We start from the raw sequence: 24,182 nt of genomic DNA, 5'->3' as shown, positions 1-24,182 counted from the left end.
TGATTTTTGGAAGTCTTTCAGCCTTGAATGTCCTTTGACTCCTAACATGTCTTTCATAGCTTCTCTCTCAAAGGAAAGTGAAGAACTCGGGGTAGTTGTCATATATTTGAAAAAAGGGTCAAACTGCCCAATATCTGAAAATTCTTTTTTAAAGCCAGTGATTAGTTTGCTATATTTATAATAAACAGTCTTGTTTTTGTCCACTTTGTAGCTTATGTAGTTACATTATAAACTAGTTACCCAGGATGGAGAAAACCAGTTTTTCAACATCAAATAACTGGATCTGGAGGCAGCAGAAAGAGAAATGGGGAAATTACAATTCCATGGACTAGACGTTTTTCTCAAAGAAAATATATCCCTATGCCCAAAGAAACAAACCAAAAAAACCTCACTGTTGCATCTACAGCTTAAAAGGACATTATTTCCTTATTTATGTCTAATATAAACCCTTTTTCCCCCCCTCAGATATTTTCCAATTTGTCTCTGGATGAACGTTGCCTTTCTGCATCATTAGTTTGCAAATATTGGCGTGACCTCTGTCTAGACTTCCAGTTTTGGAAGCAGTTGGATCTTAGTAATCGTCAGCAGGTATGAAGTATAATTCTGAAATTTGTATGCTTTCAACATATTTGAAAATCTCGTTTGCTATATTTCTTAAGTTGAGCACAACCTGTGTTTAATATATAAGGACAACCATTTTTTGCCTGTAAATATATTTAATGGTAGTAACAACAACAATAATAATAATAATAATAATAATAATAATAATAATAATAATAATAGCTATTATATATTATATATTAGACAATGATTGGACCAATTCACAACTCTTAACATAGGTAAATTTTTATCTTTTGTCATCTGTGTTGTACATTACACCATAGTTTGTTGTTCAGCTAGCCATTTCCTATTTGAGTAACATACTTTCTCCTCTTATTTACCAAGATCCCAAATGCAGGAACATGGGTTTCCTTGCTAACAACTGATAGCAGAGAAAACTCTTAAGGCAGAAATTTGTTTCCACTCTGGCATAGGTGATGTCATCATCTATTACTGGGGACAGCACAGAAACTTCTGGTTTCTGGTCTCTTGTTCCACTAGGTTTATGGAGAATTAACAGTTTCCAAGTGTTGGAAAGTTTAAGACAGTACAAAGAAGATCTGGCTACCATTTGGTTATATTTGACAACTATAGTTGAATGATCAAAATTTGAAAAAAAAACCCAAATCTTTTCTTATTGTCACATTTCTTGGAGGATAGTTCCAGGAGGGGAGTTTCTAGATCAAATTAAGAATAATTTAGTAATTTTTATTGTTTAGGCCAAATATTTTTTCATAATCAATTTTTTTTTTTGTTTTTAGTTTTTGCCAGGCAGTAGGGTTATGTGACTTGCCCAAGGCCAAACAGCTAGAATTATTAAGTATCTGAGGCCAGATTTGAACTCAGGTACCCCTGACTCCAGGGCCAGTGCTTTTATCCCCTGAGCGACCTAGCTGCCCCCCATAATCAATTTTTTACCTCTGCCCATAGTGACTTAGAATTCCTGTTTTTAAACCTTCTAATAATAAAATTTTCCTTTTCATTTTTCCTTAATTTTTCTTTAATTCTTAATCTTTTCCTTGATGGTTGTAAGGTGATACTTCAGGGTCATTTTGCTTTTCCTTCTATTAGCATTTGAACTTTTGGGGGATTGTTGTTGTCTCATATTATTTTGAAATTAAGCATACATTGGCCATTTGTCAAGACAGAATATACTACGTATATATTAATTGGATAGTGTTATAAATGAATTGAACAAAAAGGTAGATTGAAGTTTGTTTTCCCAAGCATTAGAACATTTTATTCATAAGGTACAAAACCTGAAAATATGATGGGTCAAAGGCTGCCTCAGTTTTTTAGCCAGAGGGTCTGAGCAAAAGGATAGCTTCTCCTTTATAGGTTTTTGGAGAACAAAAAAAGAATAAAACAGGTTAAGTGACATAGTAGGACTGAGGACAATATGACTGGTTACATAGGAAGAGTAGGGACAGTATGATTGGTTGGAAGTTGGAAATGAGGGGCTAGCCACAGATCCCTCTTTCCTTCCTATGTTTTAGAAATTGTTTGAGTCTACCTGCAAGGCCAAAGATAATGGCCCAGACTTCTTTGGACAGCAAACCAGACATCCTTGAACGATAGGTTGATGGTTTAAAGGTACAAGACTTGATTCCCCAAGTATTGCAGAATTTTGTGAGATAAAAATAGAGCATGTGATTAGCAAGATAATTGGATTTCTAAACTTAACCCATTACAAGATGTCTAAATTATTAACTGAGTTTATGTCTTAAAATTAATTACAGGAAAAAATTAATTACAGGACAAAATCAATTAATTGTAAATTGGATCAATAAAAATGATAAAGAATCAATTTAATCTTCTCATGAGTAGATTGAAAATTTGCATAAACAAATTCCCTTCCTTTTTGCCCCTCTCACACCCATAAGATCATAGTGTTAGAGCTGAAAGGAACCTTTTAGATCATCTAGTTCAACTTTCTTTTTTTTTATAATTAAAGAAATTTAGACCAAGCTTAATTGAGTAAATAGTCAAAAGTAAAATACCAGAGAAGAGTCAGTATTTGAACCTAAGATCTCTTGACTACAAATCCAGCACTTTTAACATATTTTCCCCCGGTTGCCAGTTCATCTATTAAAATAGAAGAGAGGAAGTTAACCAAAGAAAAATTAGCAATAATAAATTTATGTTGGCTAAAATTAAAATTTTGATTTTTTCTTTCGTAGGTCACTGATGAACTATTGGAAAAAATTGCATCAAGGAGTCAAAATATAACTGAAATCAACATTTCTGATTGTCGAAGTATGTCTGATACTGGAGTGTGTGTTCTAGCATTTAAGTGTCCTGGACTACTTAGGTATACAGCCTACAGGTGCAAACAACTTTCTGACACCTCTATCATTGCAGTTGCCTCTCATTGTCCCTTGCTTCAGAAAGTACATGTAGGCAACCAGGACAAATTAACTGATGAAGGACTCAAGCAGGTAATCATCATTTTTGATAAAATGAATTAAATGATATAAATTCAAAAATTTTTTCTTAGAGCAATAATTTGAAAGTAGTACATTGGAAGGTAGAAGAATAAAATTTTTAATAGTGACCAAATATAAAAATATAGAATCTTTCATATTTATCTATAGATATTTGTCTTTTACTACTTAGATCAGTTGATCTAATCTCTGCAAGTTTTGCTTTGTTCTGTAGTTACAACTTTTATTTCTAATGCTCACTAGTCATCTTGCCAAAGGGCTGTTGGTTGAAAGAGAGACTGACTTACTGTTATTTTTTTCATTTATGGAGGCAAATCAAACTTTTCAACTTAATGTGTTCCTGGAAACTGTTTTAATATAAATTGTGATACGAATCATATTTACCCATAAGCATCACTATTTTATTTGAAGATTGCTTTCCCCCCCCTAAAGTCTCTTGTCATAAAAGCAAAAATACAAGCAGGATGTATTTCTATAACAATTTAATTAGGCTCTGTTATCGAAAGGCATAATTGTAACATTTTAAGATTTGTAAATCTATATATGTCATGTCTGTACTATATACGTTAATTATGCCATTATATTGCAAAGTATTCATATAAAACATCAAAATAGAACCTTACTTTTCAAAATTTAACATAAAATGCTAGTTGTAACAAATCTTTTAAGATCTAACAGTTTGATGCCTTGGAATTGGGGAGGGTTTATAAAGAATAATATAAGAAAGTTTGAAATATTCTTGGGGTAAAATTCTTATATGTATATTCATTTATCATTTCTGTCATTCTCTCTTGCTTTTTTCTTTCTTTCAGAATTAATCAAAAACATTTATTAAGGGCTTAAGCTCTACATATAAAAAACAGAGGCAAAGCACATTCCCTTCCCTCGAGGAGCTTACAATCTAATGAGGACAAAACATGCAAACAAATATGTATGAAGCAAGCTATAGTCAGGATTAAAAAAGGGAAAGGCACTGGAATTAAAGAGGTTAGGGAAGGTTTCATGTGGAAAGTGGAATTTTAGTTGGGACATAAAGAAACAACCAAAACTTTATACAAAAATAACACAAAATTAATTAACTCTTAGGGCATGTCCCTCACTTTTAAACTTAACTAATTAAAGTAAGAAAGGGCTTTCTGTTAGGCTTAGTTTTTGTCTTTTCTCATACTATTGGAGAAACCTGCGTAGATTTTATTTTCTTGGTGATGTTGTTGCTTGTTAGAAGACTTTCAGATATCTGGGAGAGAACAATCTACAAGAAAGTGGTAGTAAGAAACATTTTTTTAAGAACTTAATCTTTTAAATAAATGTGAGAATGGCATAGACTTTATCACATACTCTCTTCCTCACCTGTTTCCTCAGAAAAGAGAATATGGCATCTGTAGAATACTGAGGACTGAAATAGAGTATTTAGTTTGTCCCTATTCTAATATGAACCTATTATTAAAGAATGAATACATTTATTGCTTATATCAGTGCTATATGTAATAGTTTGGGAACTGATTGATTTTTAAATTTTTATTATTATAATATATCATGCAAGTTTTAGCTTTCATTTTTACAAGATTTTGACTTCTAAATTTTTCTCCTTCACTTCCTTTTTTCTCCTCTTCTGAAAATGATGGGTTTACTGACATAGTTTATGCATATGCTATCATGTAAACAGATTTCCATATTAGTTAGTCTCAGTTGTGGAAGAGGAAACAGTTCAAAAGGAAAAAATAATCAGGAGAGAACAATTAAAAAAATAGGCTATTGATCTGCATTCAGATTCTGTTTAGTTGGATATTGTCTTGGTTCATTGCATTGCTGAGAAGAGCTGGGTCATTCATAGTTGATCATCATATGATCTTATTGATACTATGTATATTGTTTTCTGATTCTGTTCATTTCACTTTGCATCAGTTCGTACATATCTGCAGGTTTTTCTGAAATTGCTTGGTCATCACTTCTTACTCCATAAGTAAGTTTATATATCCCAGCTTGTTCAGCCATTCCCAATTGATGGGCGGCTGCTCAGTATTCAGTATTTTGCCACCATGAAAATGGCTGCTGTAAATATTTTTCTGTCATCCTGTCTTGTTGACTGAATCCTCCTTTGTAATAAATAGAAACAAGCAAAAAACATGTAATTTTGCCACTGTCTGAGCAAATATTTAGAATTCTGCATAAGACTTTTTTTCCCTCTGGGACCTTGATGGATTTTTCTTTTTCCCATTTCTTAGATCTCAACTTCCTTTTGATGAACTTATCAAGTACATTTTTGTGGTCATTGTATAAACTTTTATTTAGTGTTCAATTTTTTTTGCTGTGTATTAGTTCAGGCTTCTTAACATTTGTGGATTCTTGTATTATTTTCTTCAGAATAATATTCCTTTATGTTCATATATCATAATCTTTTTCTTAGTTATGGGAGAATTTTATTTCTAGTTTGTTACTAGTTCTTTTCCTCTATAAAAAGTGCTGCTCTGAATATTTTTGTGTATCTGAAAATTTTCTGCCTTTGACTTCTTTGGGTTTATGCCTAGTATCTGAATCACTGGGTCAAAAGAAGTAGATGTTTTAATTGCTTTTCTTGCCTAATTCCTAATAGAAATCCAAAGTGATTGAACTACTTACAACTTTCCCCTATGTGCCTATGGGTCTATCTTTTCCCATCAGCCTTCCAATATAGACTCTTTGCATTCTAACATTTTACAGGGAAGTGAAGTGAAAATTCAGTTTTTTTAATTTGTATTTCTTTTACTAGTAGTGATTTAACTTGTTTTCATGTAGTTGTTTATAATTTGCAAATTTTATTTTGAAAAAAAATTATCTTTATATCCTCTACCACATAAGGGAATGAATTCTTCCTTTACTTATTTTTTAATTTTCAGTTAAGTGACCCTGTAGTAAGAAGGAATATTTAGAGTCATTCTTCTGACCTTTTAGGGTTTATTTTTTAAATTTTATTTTATATTTTATTTTATTTGCCTCTTGATTGCGGGCTTATGTCCCAGGGAGAAGCATTTTATAAAATTGTATTGGCATAACATGATGAGAACAGAGTTTTAGGAAACCTTATCAAGGAGAAGGCCTGCTCTAGCATAGAAATTTGTTTTTTAACTGGGTCTTTACATAATTTTATTAGTATAGAGTTATCCTAGGGAAGAATTTTTCAGTGTAGGTTGGGAAGTTTTATAGGAGTTTCAGGAAAACTGAGAAATTAAGTGACTTGCTCAGGGTCAGCTTGACTTTCTGAGACCAGTTCTTTCTCTTTTAAAAATTTAATTTTTTACCTTTTGTTGTTCTAAACTTACCTACATTAATGCCTGTCCTTCCAAAATCCCTCCAAGAATAGCCATTTCCCTTTTATTGATTATCTTTGCCAATCTGACAAGTGTGAAGTGGAACCTCTTGAAACCTGATATCGATCAGTCACACTTGACAAGTTGGGAGTTAAAAAATTTGATATAGGCTATCAACTTTTTTGAATCTTTAATAGTATTTTATTTTTTCCTAATTACATGTCAGAATACATTTTAGCATTCATTTTTCCAGTGTTCTTTTTTTGTTTTAATGATTTAGTTATTCATTTTCACGTTGCTACTATAATATTGTTGTGAAAGTAAGAGAGAAACCTCAAGAGAAATTATATAAAAGGAAAAAAAAGTATACTTTTGTCTGTGTCTGTGTTCAGATATCATTGACTCTGTCTCTGGGATGGGTTGCATTCTTTATCATAAGTTCATCAGAGAGGTTGCTTCAATATTTTTTTCCACAGTTTCCCTTTATTCTATTCCTTTCCACTCCCATTTATTCTATTCTCTCCCTCCTTTCACCCTCTCCCTTCTCAGAAGTGCATTGTATCTGACTATCATCTCCCATGATCTTCCCTCTCTTCTGTCACCTATAACCCCCAGCTTTGCACCCCTTCTCCCATCCCTTTCCTCCAGGGTTAAGATAGATTTCTATACTGTATTTCCTCTCTGAGCCATTTCTGATGAGAATGAAGGCTCCCTCATTCCCTCTTACTTTCCACTCCTTTGCAAAAAAATTTTTTTGGGCTCTTTTACTTGAAATACTTTAGCCCATTCTACTTTTCCTTTCCTTTTCTCCCTGTACATTCCTTCTTTCATCCATTGATTCCATCTTTATACTTTATTATACCATTTAATTCAGTTCCCTCCTATGTCTTGTCTGTATGTGTTCAACATCATTAAATCCCTCATAATTAACCCTTCCCATCTACCCCTCTCTATGCTTCACCTGAGTCTTGTACTTGGAGATCAGACTTTCTGTTCAAATCTGGTTGTTTCACCAGGAATGTTTGAAAGTCCCCTGTTTCACTGAATGTCTATCTTTTCCCCTGAAAGAGGATGTTCGGTTTTTCTGGGTAGTTGGTTCTTGGTGTAATCCAAGCTCTTTTGCCTTCCGAAATAGTATATTCCAATTCCTATGAGCCCATAATGTAGATGCTGCCAAATCCTGTGTAATCCTAACTGTAGCACCATAGTAATTGAATTGGTTCTCTCTCTGGCTGCTTGTAGTATTTTTCTCTTTGACTTGGGGGTTCTGGAATTTAGCTATACTATTCTTGGGAGTTTTTTTGGGGGGGATCTCTTTCAGTTTGTGATGAGTGGAGTCCTTCAATTTATATTTTACCCTCAGCTTCTAGGATCTCAGGGCAATTTTGCTTATTTTTTTCAAAAATGAAGTCCTAGGCTCTTTCCCTGTTCATGATTTTCAGATAGTCCAATAATTTTTTAATTATCTCTCCTGGATCTATTTTCTAGTTCAGTTGTTTTTCCAATGAGATGTTTCCTATTTTCTTCTAGTTTTTCACTCTTTTAGCTTTTTTTTTTTTAAATTGTTTCTTGATTTCTCATAAAGTCATCGGCTTCTCTTAGGCTCTGGTCTACATGTGAAGGAGTTATTTTCTTCAAGAGCTTTTTTAGTCTCCTTTTCCAACTGACCAATTCTGCTTTTTTTAAGGCATTATTCTACTCATTGGCCTTTTGGACTGCTTTTTCCATTTGACCTAAGCTGGCTTTTAATATATCCTTTTCTTCAGTGTTTTTTGTATCCCTTTCACTGAGCTGCTGACTTGCTGCTTTGCTCTCATTTCTCTTCCCAGTTTTTCCTCCACATCCCTTACTTGATTTTCAAGGTCTGTTTTGAGCTCTTCCATAGCTTGAGACCAATTTCCATTTTTCTTGGAGTCTTGGATGCAGAAACTTTGACTTTGTCATCTTCTGAGTGTATATTTTGATCCTCCATGTGATCAAAGTAATTTTCTATGGTCATGTTCTTTTTTTTTTTCTGTTGTTGGTTCATTTCTGCAGCCTGTGACCTGATTTACCATACTTACAAAACTTTGGGGGGGATTTTGGGACAGCCTCCAGGGAACCTTAATTCCTCCAAAGTGTTATGAAAGGCTCTGACTGTTCTCCTGGCCTGTGCTCTGGTCTGTGGATGACCACAAGCCCTCCCCTTTGCCCTGGAGTTTGAGGAGGGTCTCTGCTCCTCTCTAGTAGTAGTGTGGGGACCCAGACTGCAACTTGGATCTGAGTATGGGCAAAGCAGCAGAGTCCTACCCCAGGGAATAGCAGAGAGACCTTTGCAGTCTCTCCCCACCCCCCCCCCCCTTTACTGTCAGTGGACTGACTGACTCCGTAGGTTCCCTAGGCTGCCCTGAGTCCTGCACTGACTTGGGCTCTGCGCTCACTCTGGTGTGTACTCTCCAAGCCATTCCTGGTGATCCTAGGATCAAGAGGTCTGGAAACTGCTCTCACTGCCATGGATTGAGGTGTCCCCAGGGACTCAGACACGCCATAGGCTGTTCTGGAAGGCTAGAGCCAGTTTGCTGCAGTGTGCTTGCACACTGCAACCACAGTTGCAGTGGAATAGACCTTTCCTTTGGATCTACCAAATTGTCTTGGGCTGTAAAACTGCTTCACTCAGTCTTTCTGTGGCTTCTGCCCCTCTAGAATTTGATTAGAGTCATAATTTTGTGGCTCTTGGAGTTTTGGGGGATGAGCTTCTGGAAATTCCTGCTTCCACACTGCCATCCTAGACTCAATTTTTTAAATTCAGTGAGGGTTCTGAAAAATATAATCCCTCCAGAGGTTCATAGATTTATGCTATTCAAATTGACTTAATTGCTTCAGAGTTTCATTCTTCGTGGCTCAAGCAGTGTGATTTATATAGAATATCCATGTGATCAGTTTGTTATCCTGCACCCTGCCATTCCAAGCCCCCCTCCCACAAAATGTAATTACTTAGAAACCTTGTTCTCTTTTTAGCCTTGGGTTTCATTTTAATGAAAATTGTACAGTGCAGTCTTTGTAGCCCTTTAGCTTCATACTTGGAGAAAATGAGACATTATAGAATTCTTACTGCAAAAGGAAGATTTTAAAATAATATATTAATGTACATTTCTTGTAAATAGCAGAAATCATGTTACATAGTCTGACCAGATCACTGATTTTCTTAACTAGTTGCAGGAGGTGCAGTTTTTGGCATATTTTTCTTTATGAGTTGTTCATTTATTAATGAACTGAAGCAATTACCAAAAATCTTTCAAATTGGGGGCTCTAATGGGTTGAGATTCAGAGTGTTAGATGGTTTGGAAGTTCAGTGTAGAGGTATGTGTGAGTAATTGTTTCAGGTGTCTTCACAAATTATAACTTGGAATGATGGTAATATGTTGAGTTATAATATGTGGAATACCAATTTTAACTTTTTTAAATTAGCTTTGATTACAACCAGTTTTCCCTGATGACTATTATCTAAAAGCATTTTCCATGTTTCCACAAGATAATTACTTATGATGCTGATGCGGTTCTTTAAGATCCAAAAATGCCTTATAACTTGATAGAGATTAAATTAAATTCCATCCGTACTCTTAGTGAGGAAAGTCTTCAACCAATGCAATTCGGTATCTTTTCTAAAACTTGTAGACTTAGGAAATTTTTTTGGTGACAATTAGAGGTTAATAGCATATAATAGGCATCAGAGTTGCAATTTGACCCCAGATCTTTCTCATTCCTAAGTCCAGCTCTCCACTATGCTGTACTGCCTCTTCGTGTATACTTGTCTGTATTCTAATTTTCAGATAAAATTTTCTATGTGGTTATTTTCTAAAACTACAATATTTAATAAGACTATCCCTTCCATGACAATGCTGAATTACAAAGATTATCATATTTCCAACTGATGACACATACAATGTAGGCAGTTTTCAGCATAACCCATCACATGCTAACATTCAGCATAAAACAAGTTTTCTTTGTTTTTGTCCAAAAAGACTTAATTGCTAGACTTATTTCCCCCCCCAGCACCTATGATCCAGTTTCTTTTTTTTTAATTTTTTTATTCTCATTTTGTACAAATGTTTTTTTACATTAATAAAATATTTTTGTTTAAGAGTAAATGAAATACTCCCCCCCCCATGAATATAGACTTGCTTGAGCAATAAAGTAAAGGGGAGAGAAAAAAAAATTAAAATAAAAATAGTAATAATTGTAGGTATGGCCAAGGTGGCACAGTGGACGAAGCACTAGCCCTGGAGCCACGAGCACCCGAGCCCACATCCAGCCCCGTAGACCACCCAGCCGTGTGACATGCAAGCCACCTGATACGATCCAGTTCCTTATGTGGCCTTTTCTGCAGAGGGTTTAACTCAAGCCTGCTCATTATTCATTTGTTTGCAGGTAGTATGAAGTAGGAAGCACTTTGGGTGTTTGAGAAATAACTTTAGGAAAAGCTCAAGGATAAGGACCACTTTCCTGTAATCCAAGAAGCAGTTTGGAAAATAGATCAAGATGTAAATAGAATTAAAAAAATCAAAGTATTTGTTGCTATATCAAAATTTCACATTCGTTTTAATTAAATTAATTTTATGTTCTTGACAATTCATTTATTAGAAACCTAGTTATAGTGAATTTTTAAATTTCATTTATGGTCAAGGTTTAGAATTGAAATGCAATAATGATTAAGTCTTTTGTAGAATGTATTACAGTTTTACATAGTACTTCTACCACAACAACCCTGTGTTGTAGGCATTGCTATTCTCATAAATATGAGGGAAATTGAGGCTTTAGAGGGAATTCATGGAATTTAGAGCTAACAGGGACTTTAAAGAGCATCTAGACTAGTTTATTTTCATTTTATAAATGAGGAAAGAAAGTGACAGAGAGGTTGTGACTTGATATGGCTTCATTTAAAGCATTTAAAATACAGTGAAAGGAATAATTGATCTGGAATCAAGAAAGGCCTGAATTTGAATTCTTCTTCCATTATTTATTAGTTTGTTAACTGATTCAATTTCTTTGAGCTATTAAATGAGGATCATAATACATTGTTGTGAGGCTTCTTCAGGTATATAATTTTATAAGACACTATAAATAAAAGCCTTCTAAATAGAAAATTTGTTGTAAAGCCTATTAATTGAACCTCGTTGATGTGTTCCATAAAAACACACATTGTATTCCTTTTTTCTATTAGATATATTCTTATTTTAGGGACTTAAAATAGTCTACAGTGATATGAGATATCTGTATTCAATCAGCAAGCATTTATTAAACATTTATTATGTGTTGGGTGCTGTCTTAGGCTATGGAAATACAGAGACCAAAATAAAGCAGTTCCCTTTTCTTAAGGAGGAAAAGCATATTACAGTTATAAAATACAAACACATGCATACACATATAATAATCGATATGATATATGTCTGTAAGGTAATAGAAAGTATATATATATATGGTAATTTTGGCAAGGAGGAACTAATATTTTGGGGAACATTAGTAATAGCTTCATGTGGGAGATGGCACTTATTAAGCTAAATTTTGAAGGAAGCTACTCATTTTAAAATCATAAAAATGTATATGGTAACTAGGTTGCTCAAATTGAGTCAAGAAAACTTGAAATCAAATTCAGCTTCAGATACTTATTAGCTGTATGACCTTGAACAAATAATTTAACCTTTCTTTGACTTAAACTACTGGAAAAGGAAATGGCAAGCCATTTCAAAATCTTTGCTAAGAAATCCCATGGGCATTATTGGTGTGTTCATGGAGTCATAAAGAATTGGAATGATGGGGCAGCTAGGTGGCGCAGTAGATAGAGCACCGTCCCTGGAGTCAGGAGTAACTGGGTTCAAATCTGGTCTCAGACACTTAATAATTACCTAGCTGTGTGGCCTTGGGCAAGCCACTTAACCTCATTTGCCTTGCAAAAACCTAAAAAGAAAAAGAAAAAATTAAAAAATAAAAAAGAATTGGAACGTGACTGAACAACTGAAGAACAGCAATAATGATAAAAGGTGGAGGGTAGGAGGGAGATACCTTCTAGATATTAGGGATAATGTGGATATAAGTATAGAGAGAACAGAACAAGATTCTGTCCTAAACTTTCTCTTCTGCAGTCTTCACTCTCTTTCTTAGTGACTTTTTCAGCTCCCATCCATTTAATTCTCATCTCTTATATTTCTCATCTGTAGATTCAGATGGGATTGCCTGGATCACCAGGATCACCAATTGGACATTTCAAAATAGATACTCTGGAAACATCCTAAAATCAGTATGTACAAAAATGAAGCCCTCCGCTGTCCTAATAATCTCTACTTCTGTCAAAGGAATCACCATCTTCCCAGTGTCTCAGGTTTATAAATTCAGCATTATTCTGGATTCTTCAGCTTACTTCCCCCCATGTCGGTTGTTAAATAGTGCTATTTCAGCCTTTACAACATCTTTGATTTTTCGAATACATCGTTTACCTTACCCTTAGTCCTTATTAACTTTTGCTTAGATCTTTGCAGTGGGTTCCTATTGGTCTCCTCAAATCTTTTCTTACCTCAGTTCTATATTCTAATGCCAGAGCAATTTTCCTCAAACACATCTGCCCATTTGACTTCCCTATTCAGTCAACTCTAGTGACTTCTTACTGTTCTAGCTTTTAAAACCTCAAAGTTTGGCTACAAACTATCCTCCAGACTCTTTGGATAACTTCCTCTGACATTTTATATTCTAACATAGCTGTCTTTCCCAGTCTTCACTCATATAATACCCCATTTCCCATCTCTCTATGCCTTTATACCGATTGTCTCCAATGCCTGGAATGTGTTTCAAAAGAGCTCATCTCATCTTTTAAAATACAGTTTAGGGAGGCAGCTAGGTGGCACAGTGAATAGAGTAACAACCCTGGAGTCAGGAGGACCTGAGTTCAAATGTGGCCTCAGAGACTTAATAATTATCTAGCTGTGTGACCTTGGGCAAGTCACTTAACCCCATTGTCTTGTTCCCCCAAAAAAAGAAAAGAAAAAGAAGGGAAAAAAAACACAGTTTAAACACTAAGTTGATTCCCCAACTACCTATGACTTTGTTTTTAACTACTTGGTATATATTTGGGTGTATTTAAGTTTATTCTGTATATATGCATAAATATGTATATATGTATCTTTGTTGTCATCTATTATAAAGCTCTATGTGGTTGGATATTGTTTAATTCTTTGTGATTATATTCCCAACACCAGGCATAGTACCTAGTCTGGCACATGTGTGTAGTGCTTAAGAAATACTAGATTAAGAAATGGAGTATTGCTTAATGAAGAGTAGCTAGAAGACCAATGTGACTGGAATGGGGAGCCTGGAAGGTTAGATTGGAACTGGGCTGTAATTGAGTTTTGTTGTTTTTTTTTTTTAGATTTTTTTTCAAAGCAATGGGGTTAAGTGGCTTGCCCAAGGCCACAAGGCTAGGTAATTATTAAGTGTTGCCACCTAGCCGCCCCTGTAATTGAGTTTTAAATAGCAACTAGAAGAGTTAATATTTGATCCTTTAGTCAAGAGGAAACTACTGGAGTTTGGAGTGGGAGGATTAATATGGTTAGATCTTTGCATTGAATATTCTTTTGACAGCTATGTGGATGATAAATTGGGGAGAGAAGAGACTTATGAACTGAGATTTGCTAGTCTTTTGCAAAATAGTTAAGAGGTGATGAGAGCCTGGTGAATTAGGTTTTCTTTGAGTACAGAGAAAGAGACAGTTAAAAGAGATAGTATGGAGATGGAAAAATGGAGTGGAGCGTGGTAAATGAGATTTGATAATCGGTTGTTTATGTGGGATGATAGGGAATATGAAATGTTGATAATTCAGATTGTGAACCTGGGTGACTGGAAAGATGGTGCTCTTAAAAGAAATAGGAATATTTGGAGAAGATATAGGTTTTGATTTAAAAGTTCAGTTTTGAATATGTTGTGTTTAAGAATCTTTGGGGCTCCAGTTCACAATATCCCTTGGGCACTTTATTGATGAGACTAGAGTCCAATAGAGATACTACAGTTGAACATTGTAGGTCTTGTAAGACAGTACAGAAAGAGAAGTGTTCAGAATAGAGCCTTGGGGAACAACTATAGTTCTGGAAAATAAATGGAGGATAATCTGTTAAAGGAGATTGATAATGAGCAGTCAGTCAAGCAGAATGAGAACAATGTTACAAAATTCCAGAGTGTAGAGTATCCAGAAGATTGGTTGGTTGGTAGATCACAACATCAGAGAGGTGATGTCATGACAAGCACATGAATTGGATTTGAGTGGTTTTGCAGTTTTTCCATCAGATTCTCTTTGTTATAAGGATATTAAACTCAAGAATAAGGTTAGTTTTGGCTCATAAAGAAAAATGATTTTGTGGTTGTATAATTTACATGATAATTGTAGTTGGTATAGTTTGAAAGTAGAATGATGACATCTGTCACAGTTCAAGTGTCTGAATCTGGATTTGAACTCCTGTCCTCCTTACTCCAAAGTCAGCACTCTGTCCACTTTGCACTTATTAGCAACTTACTAGTTATATGACCTTGAGCAAATCACTTAACCCTGGCCTTGCATCCAGGATCATCTCTAGTCATCCTGATTCCTATCTGGCCACTGCATCCAGATTACTTGGAGGAGAAAATGAGGCTGGTGACTTAGCACAGCACCCCATCACTTTAAATTCCAATACTTGTTACAGTGTTATCTCCCCTGATGTCATGATCTTCTTCAACAATGAAGGACAAACTGTTTGGTTGGTTGGTTGTTGTCCTTCATTCTCAAAGAGGACCAAAAGGCCATCACTATATTTGGCTCAAGGTACAACATGTCCAATTGTGATTTATCAGACAAATATGAGTTTGGAAGGCTGCTACCACATTTGGAGTGAAAATAGTTCTAAATTTGCATATCTCATATTTCTTTTGAACTACTGAAATTCTGCTTTGCTCATAGAGTGCACAACATCTTCTTTAATGTGGGCATGCCATAGTAGGCAGTCCTGTGCCACTGGCTCCCATGTCTCATGACAGTGTCCTTGTAATTTTCTAACCTCCATGTGAGCACTGATCTTGTGAGTTCTTTGTAAAATAATCTTTTAGGCAAATGGGCTAACCAGTTGGGTTGCTCTTCTGCAGTAGAGTTTGAATGCTTAGCAGTTCAGTTCTTAGAGTAGAAGGTATTCAAGAGAAAGTAGTAAAAAGGGATGAGATTTGATAGGAGAATCATTAATAACTGTAGGAAGCAATTTCAGTTGAGTGATGGTCAGAAGCCAGATTGCAAATGAGAAAAAAAGTCAAAATAGATAACTTTTTCATGGAGCTTGACTCTTAATAGAAATTAATGGCAAATGGTCTCTATTTTCACAGTAAGTGAAGCAAGGTCATCCATTGAAAAGGCAGAAGTGTGATTTGGAACCTTGAGGAGAGGAAAAAAAGATGTAGAATAGCTGCTTTTGGGGAGTGGAATAACTAGAGAGAGAGAGAGAGAGAGAGAGAGAGAGAGAGAGAGAGAGAGAGAGAGAGAAACTTACATTTTGAAGCACTTGGTTTTTTTAGTTTTTCTATCAGATTCTCTGTTGTAAGGCATACTGAACTCAAGAATAAAATTTGGTTTTGGATTAAATAGAAAAAGATTTTATAGTTGTATAATTTAGCATGAAAATTTTAGCTGGTATAATTTGAAAGTAGAATGATTAGATTTGATTACAAGTTTTCTTTCATACATGAGTAACAAATATTCCAATACTATGTTGTATATGGAAAATAAAGTTACTGTACATTTCTACTGAAGCTACCACTCTCAGAAACCTTAAAAGAATTCTAACCTTTGTTTTGAGCATCCTTCCTGGTATTTGATGAGTTCATTTTATTTTATTCCAGTGATTCCTAAGTTGTGGTTTCAGATATCCATTGTCTGAAGTAAAGATTTTGAACCATTTAACTTGAAAAATAATATTATAAGAAGTGATATATTAAAATGATTTATACTATACAAATTATCAAGGGGTAAACTTTTAATTAAAAAGTTAAGAATTAGCAAAATTTCCTTTGACATTTCCTGAGAACATATATTTATCCTTAGGGTATGAACAAAATTATGTAAGGAAAAAAGTATGAGTCAGTTTTGATGTTATGTATACAAATATCAGAAGCTCAAAAGTTTAATATGTGTTTATCTCCACTCTCCCCCCCTTCAAAAAATGGAAACACAAGTACATCCTAAGATGCTTCACTTAGAATATGCTCTTCCATTGTACTGTTTTCATTTATAACACTTACTTAAGCCTTGTTAAATAGTGCATTTATTTATTTTTTTTAGCAAGGCAAATGGGGTTAAGTGGCTTGCTCAAGGCCACACAGTTAGGTAATTATTAAGTGTCTGAGGTCAGATTTGAACCCAGGTACTCCTGACTCCAGGGCCGGTGCTTGATCCACTTGTGCCACCTAGCCACCCCTAAATAGTGTATTTGTATAAATACATACTTATGTGTTTTCTTCTTAGTAAATCACGTATAACAATTTTTTTGTGAGATATTAGTCTTTTTTTTACTAAGATATCCTTTCCTGATGGTTAGTGAGGACTTTTCTTTCTCTTTGTTATTAAAATATGGGGTATTGTAAATTCTCAATGATTACACTGCCCCATCCTGGTTTGGGTCACTACATATCTGGAGGGATATTGGAAGGGAATAGTATGTTGTATGTATCCAAGTAGATTTTGTCTTTGTTTGAAACTCAAATGTTAATTCTGTCTCCTATTATGGTTTGATAACTGGTAGTGTGGCTGGACTACTTAACTTTTCTTTTTGAATTATATCATTCTTATCAGAAATAGGCATTTAAAGTTGATAAAAATTAAAGTAATGAAGTAACTGTCAGGAAGTGAATTCCTGGTTTCATTTTCATTCTTTTGAATCCATAACTTATCATGGATTTCAGTCTTTCAGAGTTCATTTTTTATAATGATCTTGTTATATAAAAAGTACATAATTATATTAATTACATTGCATAATTATATAAAAATTTTCCTAATTATTGCTTTGTAAATCTACAGTTAGGTTGTCCTTGATTATAAACCTTTATCTTGTTCTCTGTTGATTTTTGCAATATCATTTTAGGATCTCATCTTGTAAGAATGGCAGTTGTTATGTTTCCTGTGATTTTTATTGAGGCTCCTTGGTACTTGAACTTCTTTTTTAACTACTTGGAGTATTTTTCTTTGACTTGAAATTATTGAATTTTGGTCATTATATTTCTGGGAATTTCCATTTTGGGGGGTTTCTTTTCCAAAGCTCCTTTTCCATTAGCTCCTTTCTGTTTTCATTTTGTTCTTGAAATAGGGTATCCAGAGTTCTTTTTTTCATCGTGATTTTCAGATGTTTGGATAATTCTTAGGCTGTTTCTCCTTGACTTGCTTTTTTTTTCAGATCAGTTGTTTTTGATAAATTGTTTCTTAGTATTTATTTTGCTTTTTTCAATTTTTTTAGTTTTATTTTAACATTTCTTGCTCTCTTATCAAATTATTTTCTGTCTGACCTATTCTAATTTTGGGGATATTCATTGATACTTTTTGAAGATGTCAGTATTTCTTGCCTTTCTTTCATTGTTAGATTTTCCATTCTGTATCTCATTTATTTTTTTTCTAGGTACTTCTATGACCAGGGCATTTTACTGATGTTTTACTTGGAGTTATTGTGGGTGCACTATTTACTTTGGGTTTTACCATCTGGGTATCTCTCATGCGAAATGTTTCCCTTGGTTTTCTTAACTATCTGCTTCCATATATAGGATGGAAGGGTATGTGTTTGGGTCAAACCTTGTAGTAGTCATGTAGTCAGGGCCTGTGTGGTCCTGGATATAATGGGACAGACTAAGAAACTCCTTCAAGGGATTTTCTCTCTCTCTCTCTCTCTCTCTCTCTCTCTCTCTCTCTCTCTCTCTCTCTCTCTCTTGTAGATTCTGCCTAGGATGGCCTTTATTGCTAAACTCAAGGGCTGTTCTATGTGGTTCTCACCACAGGCTACAGTGACTCTTGAACCCTTCTCTAGAGGCAGCTGTGCTTGGGATTCCAGTTTCACTGAACTTTATCTCAAATGCTTAGAGACTGCTTTCTACATTTAGCTATGGCCTGGGCTGATTTGGTTTTGCCCCTCAAACCCTGAGGCTTCTTTCAGACTAGGCTTTTGTATTACATGATGCAGGAGAATTCTTGAGCTCAGCTCCTGATGTGTTTCACTCAGTCCTGTAGTGCTAGACTTGAATCTACCTGAAATTTCCTGAAATATGAAAATTGCTCTCCCTGGTTTGACTCTTGAACCCACACATCTTGGGGAAGACTTGGGCTAAAGTGTGCATCTAAGTAGTTAGGTGCTAAATCTGCCCAGTAGACTCCAGGGGGTGACTCTTTGCTTTCAATATGTGACTTGTCTATCCTGAGATCTCTGTAGGATATTGGGGCTTCTTCTGTAGATTCCTGAATTGAGAGAATCTAGAAGTGATATCTTTCTAACTCTTACTAGAGTAGGGCATTTTCTAAGCCCTGGATGGATTGTTTTGTGAAGAGACTTGGATCCCTTCATATCAGTGTTACTTCTTTATACCCTCATAACATAAGGTGATATGTTTTGCACGTAATAGATGGTCAATAAATACTTGTTCATTAATAGTAGACAATTGAAATTTTCTCGTTGCATGTTAGCTTGTGGTCTCCCTAACAACCAGATGAACAATTTTGGTTCTATAAAACTGAAAATGATTTCGTATAAGTTACCAAAAAAAATTAAGGTAGTTCCCTTTTATTACCTCATAACCCTGTTCTAATTAGCTCAACTTCAAGTTAAGAGCCTTAAGTTTCTAAACAGAAATGTATTTTATATTTTTTTACTGTTTGGTTGACTAAGAGGGAAGTGTATTATAGCTCTTTGCTTGTTCTGTGTATTGGAGAAGATTTCTGTTGAGGGGGCTTTACTTTTTGCAGGGTTGTTGAATTACTTGATCACGTCACTATGCTTTTAGGGTTTTATTGATTTTCTCCCTTTTTCATTACTGTCACTTTCTATTGACTCCTCCCATCTCATAGAACCTTTTTCCTTGTAATAGGTATAATAAAGAAAAACAGTTAAACACATTGGTTCATGCCTGTTTATATTCCATTTTGTACCTCTCCAGTGAAAGACAGGAAGTGTGCTCCATCATCAGTCTTCTTAAATCTAGTTAGTCATGGTGTTGATCATAGTCTTAATGTTGTTTTTCTTTATTATTATCAGAAAATTGTTCTTTTGTTTCTACTTTCTTCCCTCTGAGTCAGTTCATATACATCTTTTTAAGGTTTTCAGTGGATTGAAAATTGATACATCAACAAGCATTTGCAAAGTGCTTACTCTGTCTCAGGTGCTGTGCTAACTGCTGGGACATAAAGAAAAAAGTAAAATGATTCATACATTTAGGAAGCTTACATTCTGTTGGAGATAATATGAAAATACAAGATTCACAGAGTATATCGAAGACAGTAGCAATGGGAATCCTGGGGAAGGACTCCAGTATAAAGTGGAGTTTGAGTCACTTTTTTAAAGGATGCTATAGAATCTGAGATGTGGAAGTAAAGTGAGAGCATTCTAGGAAGGGAGGAGAGTCAAGGCAGGAGGCAGAGTACTGGGTATGAGGAACTGCTCTTGTCTTCTTTTTGAATGCAGTAATGTCCATTACATTCATATACCATCAATTTTTCAGCCATCCTCTACTTAGCTATTGAAAAGGACAACTATGTTTTGTGTATATGAAATCTGTCATTCTTTTTGTGAGTTCCTTGGAATGGACCCAGGAAAAAAAGCTTTAGTTCAGTGTCTATATGTAGTTTATTGATTCTTGTTATAATTAAAAAAATTTTTTTCAGACCAATTGAATCAATTCACAGCTCTATCAGGAGTGATGTTATCTTGTAGATTCTCTAATAGTAATCATTATTGACTTTTGTTATTTCCCAATAATCTAATCATCTTAACAAGTCCTTTGTTTTCCATTTGACTCTTGACTTATTACTCCTTCATATGAATTTGTTAGTTTTTTGTCTGGCTCTATTAAGTAATCAGTGGGAAGCTTGATTATGTGGTACTAGACTTTAAGTTATAACTTTTCCTATTTGGGTTCATTTTGTACAGAGAATTCTTCCAGAATTCCCCCAATATTAGCTGACCTTTGTGAACATATATCATCGGTAGCTGGATAAAAGGGTAAGAGTCCAGAGATGACTCAAGACATATCACCTCTACTGAAAAGTGTGGGTATCTGTCTTTCTGATGGTGGAGTAATATCACTTTCAAATGAAGAATGACCCTATATTTTTATTTACGTAATATTATCCATTGTAACATTTGTCTTTTTTCCCCTACCAATAGATAATTCCTTTCTAGCAAGAATGATAAATTTTATTCTTATTGCTTAATTTGAGAAATTCCCTGTGATGTTTGTGTTGTCTTCCTAACTCCTGTGTTGATCGCCAGTTTTCAGTTCTTGTATGACAATATAAATTTGCTGATATTTGCTAACCAATGGAGCATTCTAGGAAGTTTGTTCTAGGGCATAATATTTCTCTTTTGTTGGTTAAATAAAGATCTGTTTAGAAATTATTCATTTGTATCAAAAAAGACTTTGGTCACTTGATATTTTTATATTGATTGATCTCTTTATATTTTAATATTCAGTTGTTCATTTGTCTTTGAGGAACCAATTCTGATTATTAGTTCTACTTTTCATCTTGCACTTGAATACATTTTTGAATACATTTTTTACTTACCAGACTTCATTGATGATAATGACTTTAAATTTTCCTCTGTGCTCAACTCTAAGCTTATATTAATTATAACTCATGTTAAGTGAAACAATGTAAATAAAGAGTGAACTTTCAAAAATTATTGACCCATAGGTGCTGCAAAGGATTAGGAAGGAATTATGAGGTAACATATTGAAAAATGTTAATTTCTATAATAATTGTATATAGATTTTATTTAAGAAATTTAGAAATAATTGTTACTAGTTGTATACAAGACTTTATATAGAAATTCTGATAGTTCTGTCTTCATCACTCTCAAGTCTGCCTCCTCAAAAATAACAGCTACCACTACAACAAAAAAGAACAAAAACCCCCCAAAACAAGCCAATGCACACATTCAACTGATTCTTTTTCTTTACAGCTGGGTTCAAAATGCAAGCATCTGAAAGATATTCATTTCGGCCAGTGTTACAAGATCTCAGATGAAGGAATGATTGTTATAGCTAAGGGCTGTCTGAAGTTGCAAAAAATATACATGCAGGAAAACAAATTTGTAAGTATACGTATACTCTGTGTATGATTGACAACTATTTTTATGTTATGGTTTATAATTTTTTATTTTCCTGAGTTCTGTTCATAATGTTGCTTATTTTAATTTTGTAAATGAGGGAAATAATTTTTAATCAAAACTTAAGAATCTTTTCAAATATTGAATTGTAAAAGTAAACACACAATCTAACAGGTGCTGAAATATGGTACTGCAACATTAAGAGATCATGAGCATCTATTAAAAAGGTCTTTTTTAAAAGCACCATAGTGTAAACTCATCAGGGTAAATATGGTCACTTGAAAAAGTAAACAAATATGAAAATGCAGTCTTGATTGCCAGTATTTCATATACCTACTGATTGATTGATTCACAAAACTATAGTAGATACTTGGTTCAACATTGAAAATTATCTTATCACTGCTTACTTATTAAAACTTTAAGAAAAATCTCAGAATTCTTGTTATGGTAAGAAAATGATTAATTATGTTGGATGAAAAAAGCTTCATTATTTGTTTTTAAAACTCAGAAGAAGAAAATTATGCTGTTTAATATAACTCAAGTTTAATGTTTATGATAGGTTCTAGGCTATTTAATATTTGGGGTTGGGGGAAAGGGGAGTGTTGGCAGAATGGAAATTAACAAAATAAAAAAATTGTCAATGTTAATATTTAGGTATTCTAAACTTTGGATGAAAGGGGCATATTACATTATTAGCAAATGAATTCCTAAAGAGTAATATAAAAATTTGTTGAGAAAAATTGTATAGTTTTAAACTGAATTCCTGAATTAAACTGAGTCCATTTTCCATAGTTCTACATGACAAATTCTAATGTTTAAAAAGATTTTAAATTGTATTGGATTAAATTTGACAGCTGCTAAGGGGTGGCTAGGTTGCTCAGTAGATAGAGCACCAGCCCTGGAGTCAGGAGGATCTGAGTTCAAATTTGACCTCAAACACTTAATAATTGCTTAGATGTATGACCTTGGGCAAATCACTTAACCCCATTGCCTTGGTGAAAAACTAACAAAAAATAAATTTGACGGCTAAATGTAAAATTTTGAAACACTTGGAAAGAAAACTAAGGTTTAATATATAAATGTCATAGTTATTTTTCTTTTGGGCTCTAGGTAAAATTTTGAGTTTTACCTTGCCAAAGATGATAGAGATTAAAATAATTATTTTTATCTTTTCCTTACTATCATGGTTTCGAATATGCATATGTTTTCTTTCAAAATGTAGTAAAATAAATTATTTTATAATTTTTTGAGAAGTAAAAGTTTGACAATTTGATTATTGTCTTTTGAGCATTTTGAAGACAGTAAAGTTAAGTTTTAAAGTTTAAGGTTCTCTTTTGAAGTGTTGTTTGCCTTAACATGCTAATAGAATATGTGATATTTGAATATGTGATTTTTTTTATTTCACCACTGACTTTTCTGTTAATGTTTAAAATGATTTTTTTTGTTTCAAATTGCTGACTTTATGAAACAAATGGTTAAGATTTTACTAGCACAATTTTTATATCATATTGATTTTGATGCTTAGAATTTAGCTCTTTTAAGCTGGTGCCAAATAAAAGTATTTAGAGAAAAATAATATTTGGAAAGGCTACCATTTGTAATTTGGCATGTTCGATTTGAAACAACAAAAGTTAGCTACTCTTTTCTAGTGTGCTTAGATCATTGTGTAACATGAGTGAATTTCATTATTTTGTTCAGAAGTCATTATCATATATATTTTATAATAAAAATGAATTGAAATTGTGTTTTAAAAGATCTAATAACCATTTAAATAAATGATACATAGAAAAATAGAATCTGCATTTTCCATAGCTTTGCCTTTAGATGGCAGTATTGTCTTTGAGTAGTTCAGTAAATAGCTTTTGTTTCCTTGTTCTATCAGTGAAGAAAAGCAGATGTACAATTTTTAAGTATTTATGCGTATGCTGAATTGTTATTTTTATCCTTTACAAGATTTTATCTGTATTTTTGTAATTCAAAACATCACCCATTGTAACATAACAAGTCTCAATGTGCTTTATTTTACAGTGTATATATTTCATGTGGGTCTAAGAAACTATACTCATTAGAAGCATGGATTAAAATAGACTCCTACAGAAATGGAAAGGGAACCCTGCTTTTATATGAATTGAAATGTTCTCAATCTAGGGAAATGAGAAAAATGATATAAAATTTTCAGTAGTAAAGACTAATAATGATGAAGCAGAACTTGTGTCTTTGTAAGAGAAATACTACTTCCTAAAGATAGAATTTATTGGCTCATGGTAATTATTTTTTTTTTATAAATCTCCATTTCAAATTCACTGATTGATTGATTTTGCAAAGCAGTGGGGTTAAGTGGCTTGCCCAAGGCCACACAGCTAGGTAATTATTAAGTGTCTGAGGCCGCATTTGAACCCAGGTACTCCTGACTCCAGGGCCGGTGCTCTATCCACTGGGCCACCTAGCTGCCCCTCATGGTAGTTATTGAAAGAGAAACATGGAGCACATTTTAGCATGTGCTACAAAACTAT

General features: G+C 33.9%; 1 protein-coding gene across 1 annotated transcript in view; it reads left to right on the top strand.

Annotated features, from left to right (window-relative positions):
* FBXL17 (F-box and leucine rich repeat protein 17) overlaps positions 1 to 24,182 on the top strand; it is a 504,377-nt gene that overhangs the window by 7,026 nt on the left and 473,169 nt on the right. Inside the window, exons 2-4 of the mRNA XM_074207412.1 lie at positions 466 to 588; positions 2,781 to 3,038; positions 21,523 to 21,654. Coding sequence (XP_074063513.1) covers positions 466 to 588; positions 2,781 to 3,038; positions 21,523 to 21,654 — 513 coding nt within the window. The remainder of the gene's footprint in view (positions 1 to 465; positions 589 to 2,780; positions 3,039 to 21,522; positions 21,655 to 24,182) is intronic.

The sequence above is a fragment of the Macrotis lagotis genome, chromosome X, assembly GCF_037893015.1.
Source record: "Macrotis lagotis isolate mMagLag1 chromosome X, bilby.v1.9.chrom.fasta, whole genome shotgun sequence".
Taxonomy (NCBI): Eukaryota; Metazoa; Chordata; class Mammalia; order Peramelemorphia; family Peramelidae; genus Macrotis; species Macrotis lagotis.
The sequence above is the reverse complement of the archived record's forward strand: the minus strand, read 5'-3'. Positions and strand labels throughout refer to the sequence as shown.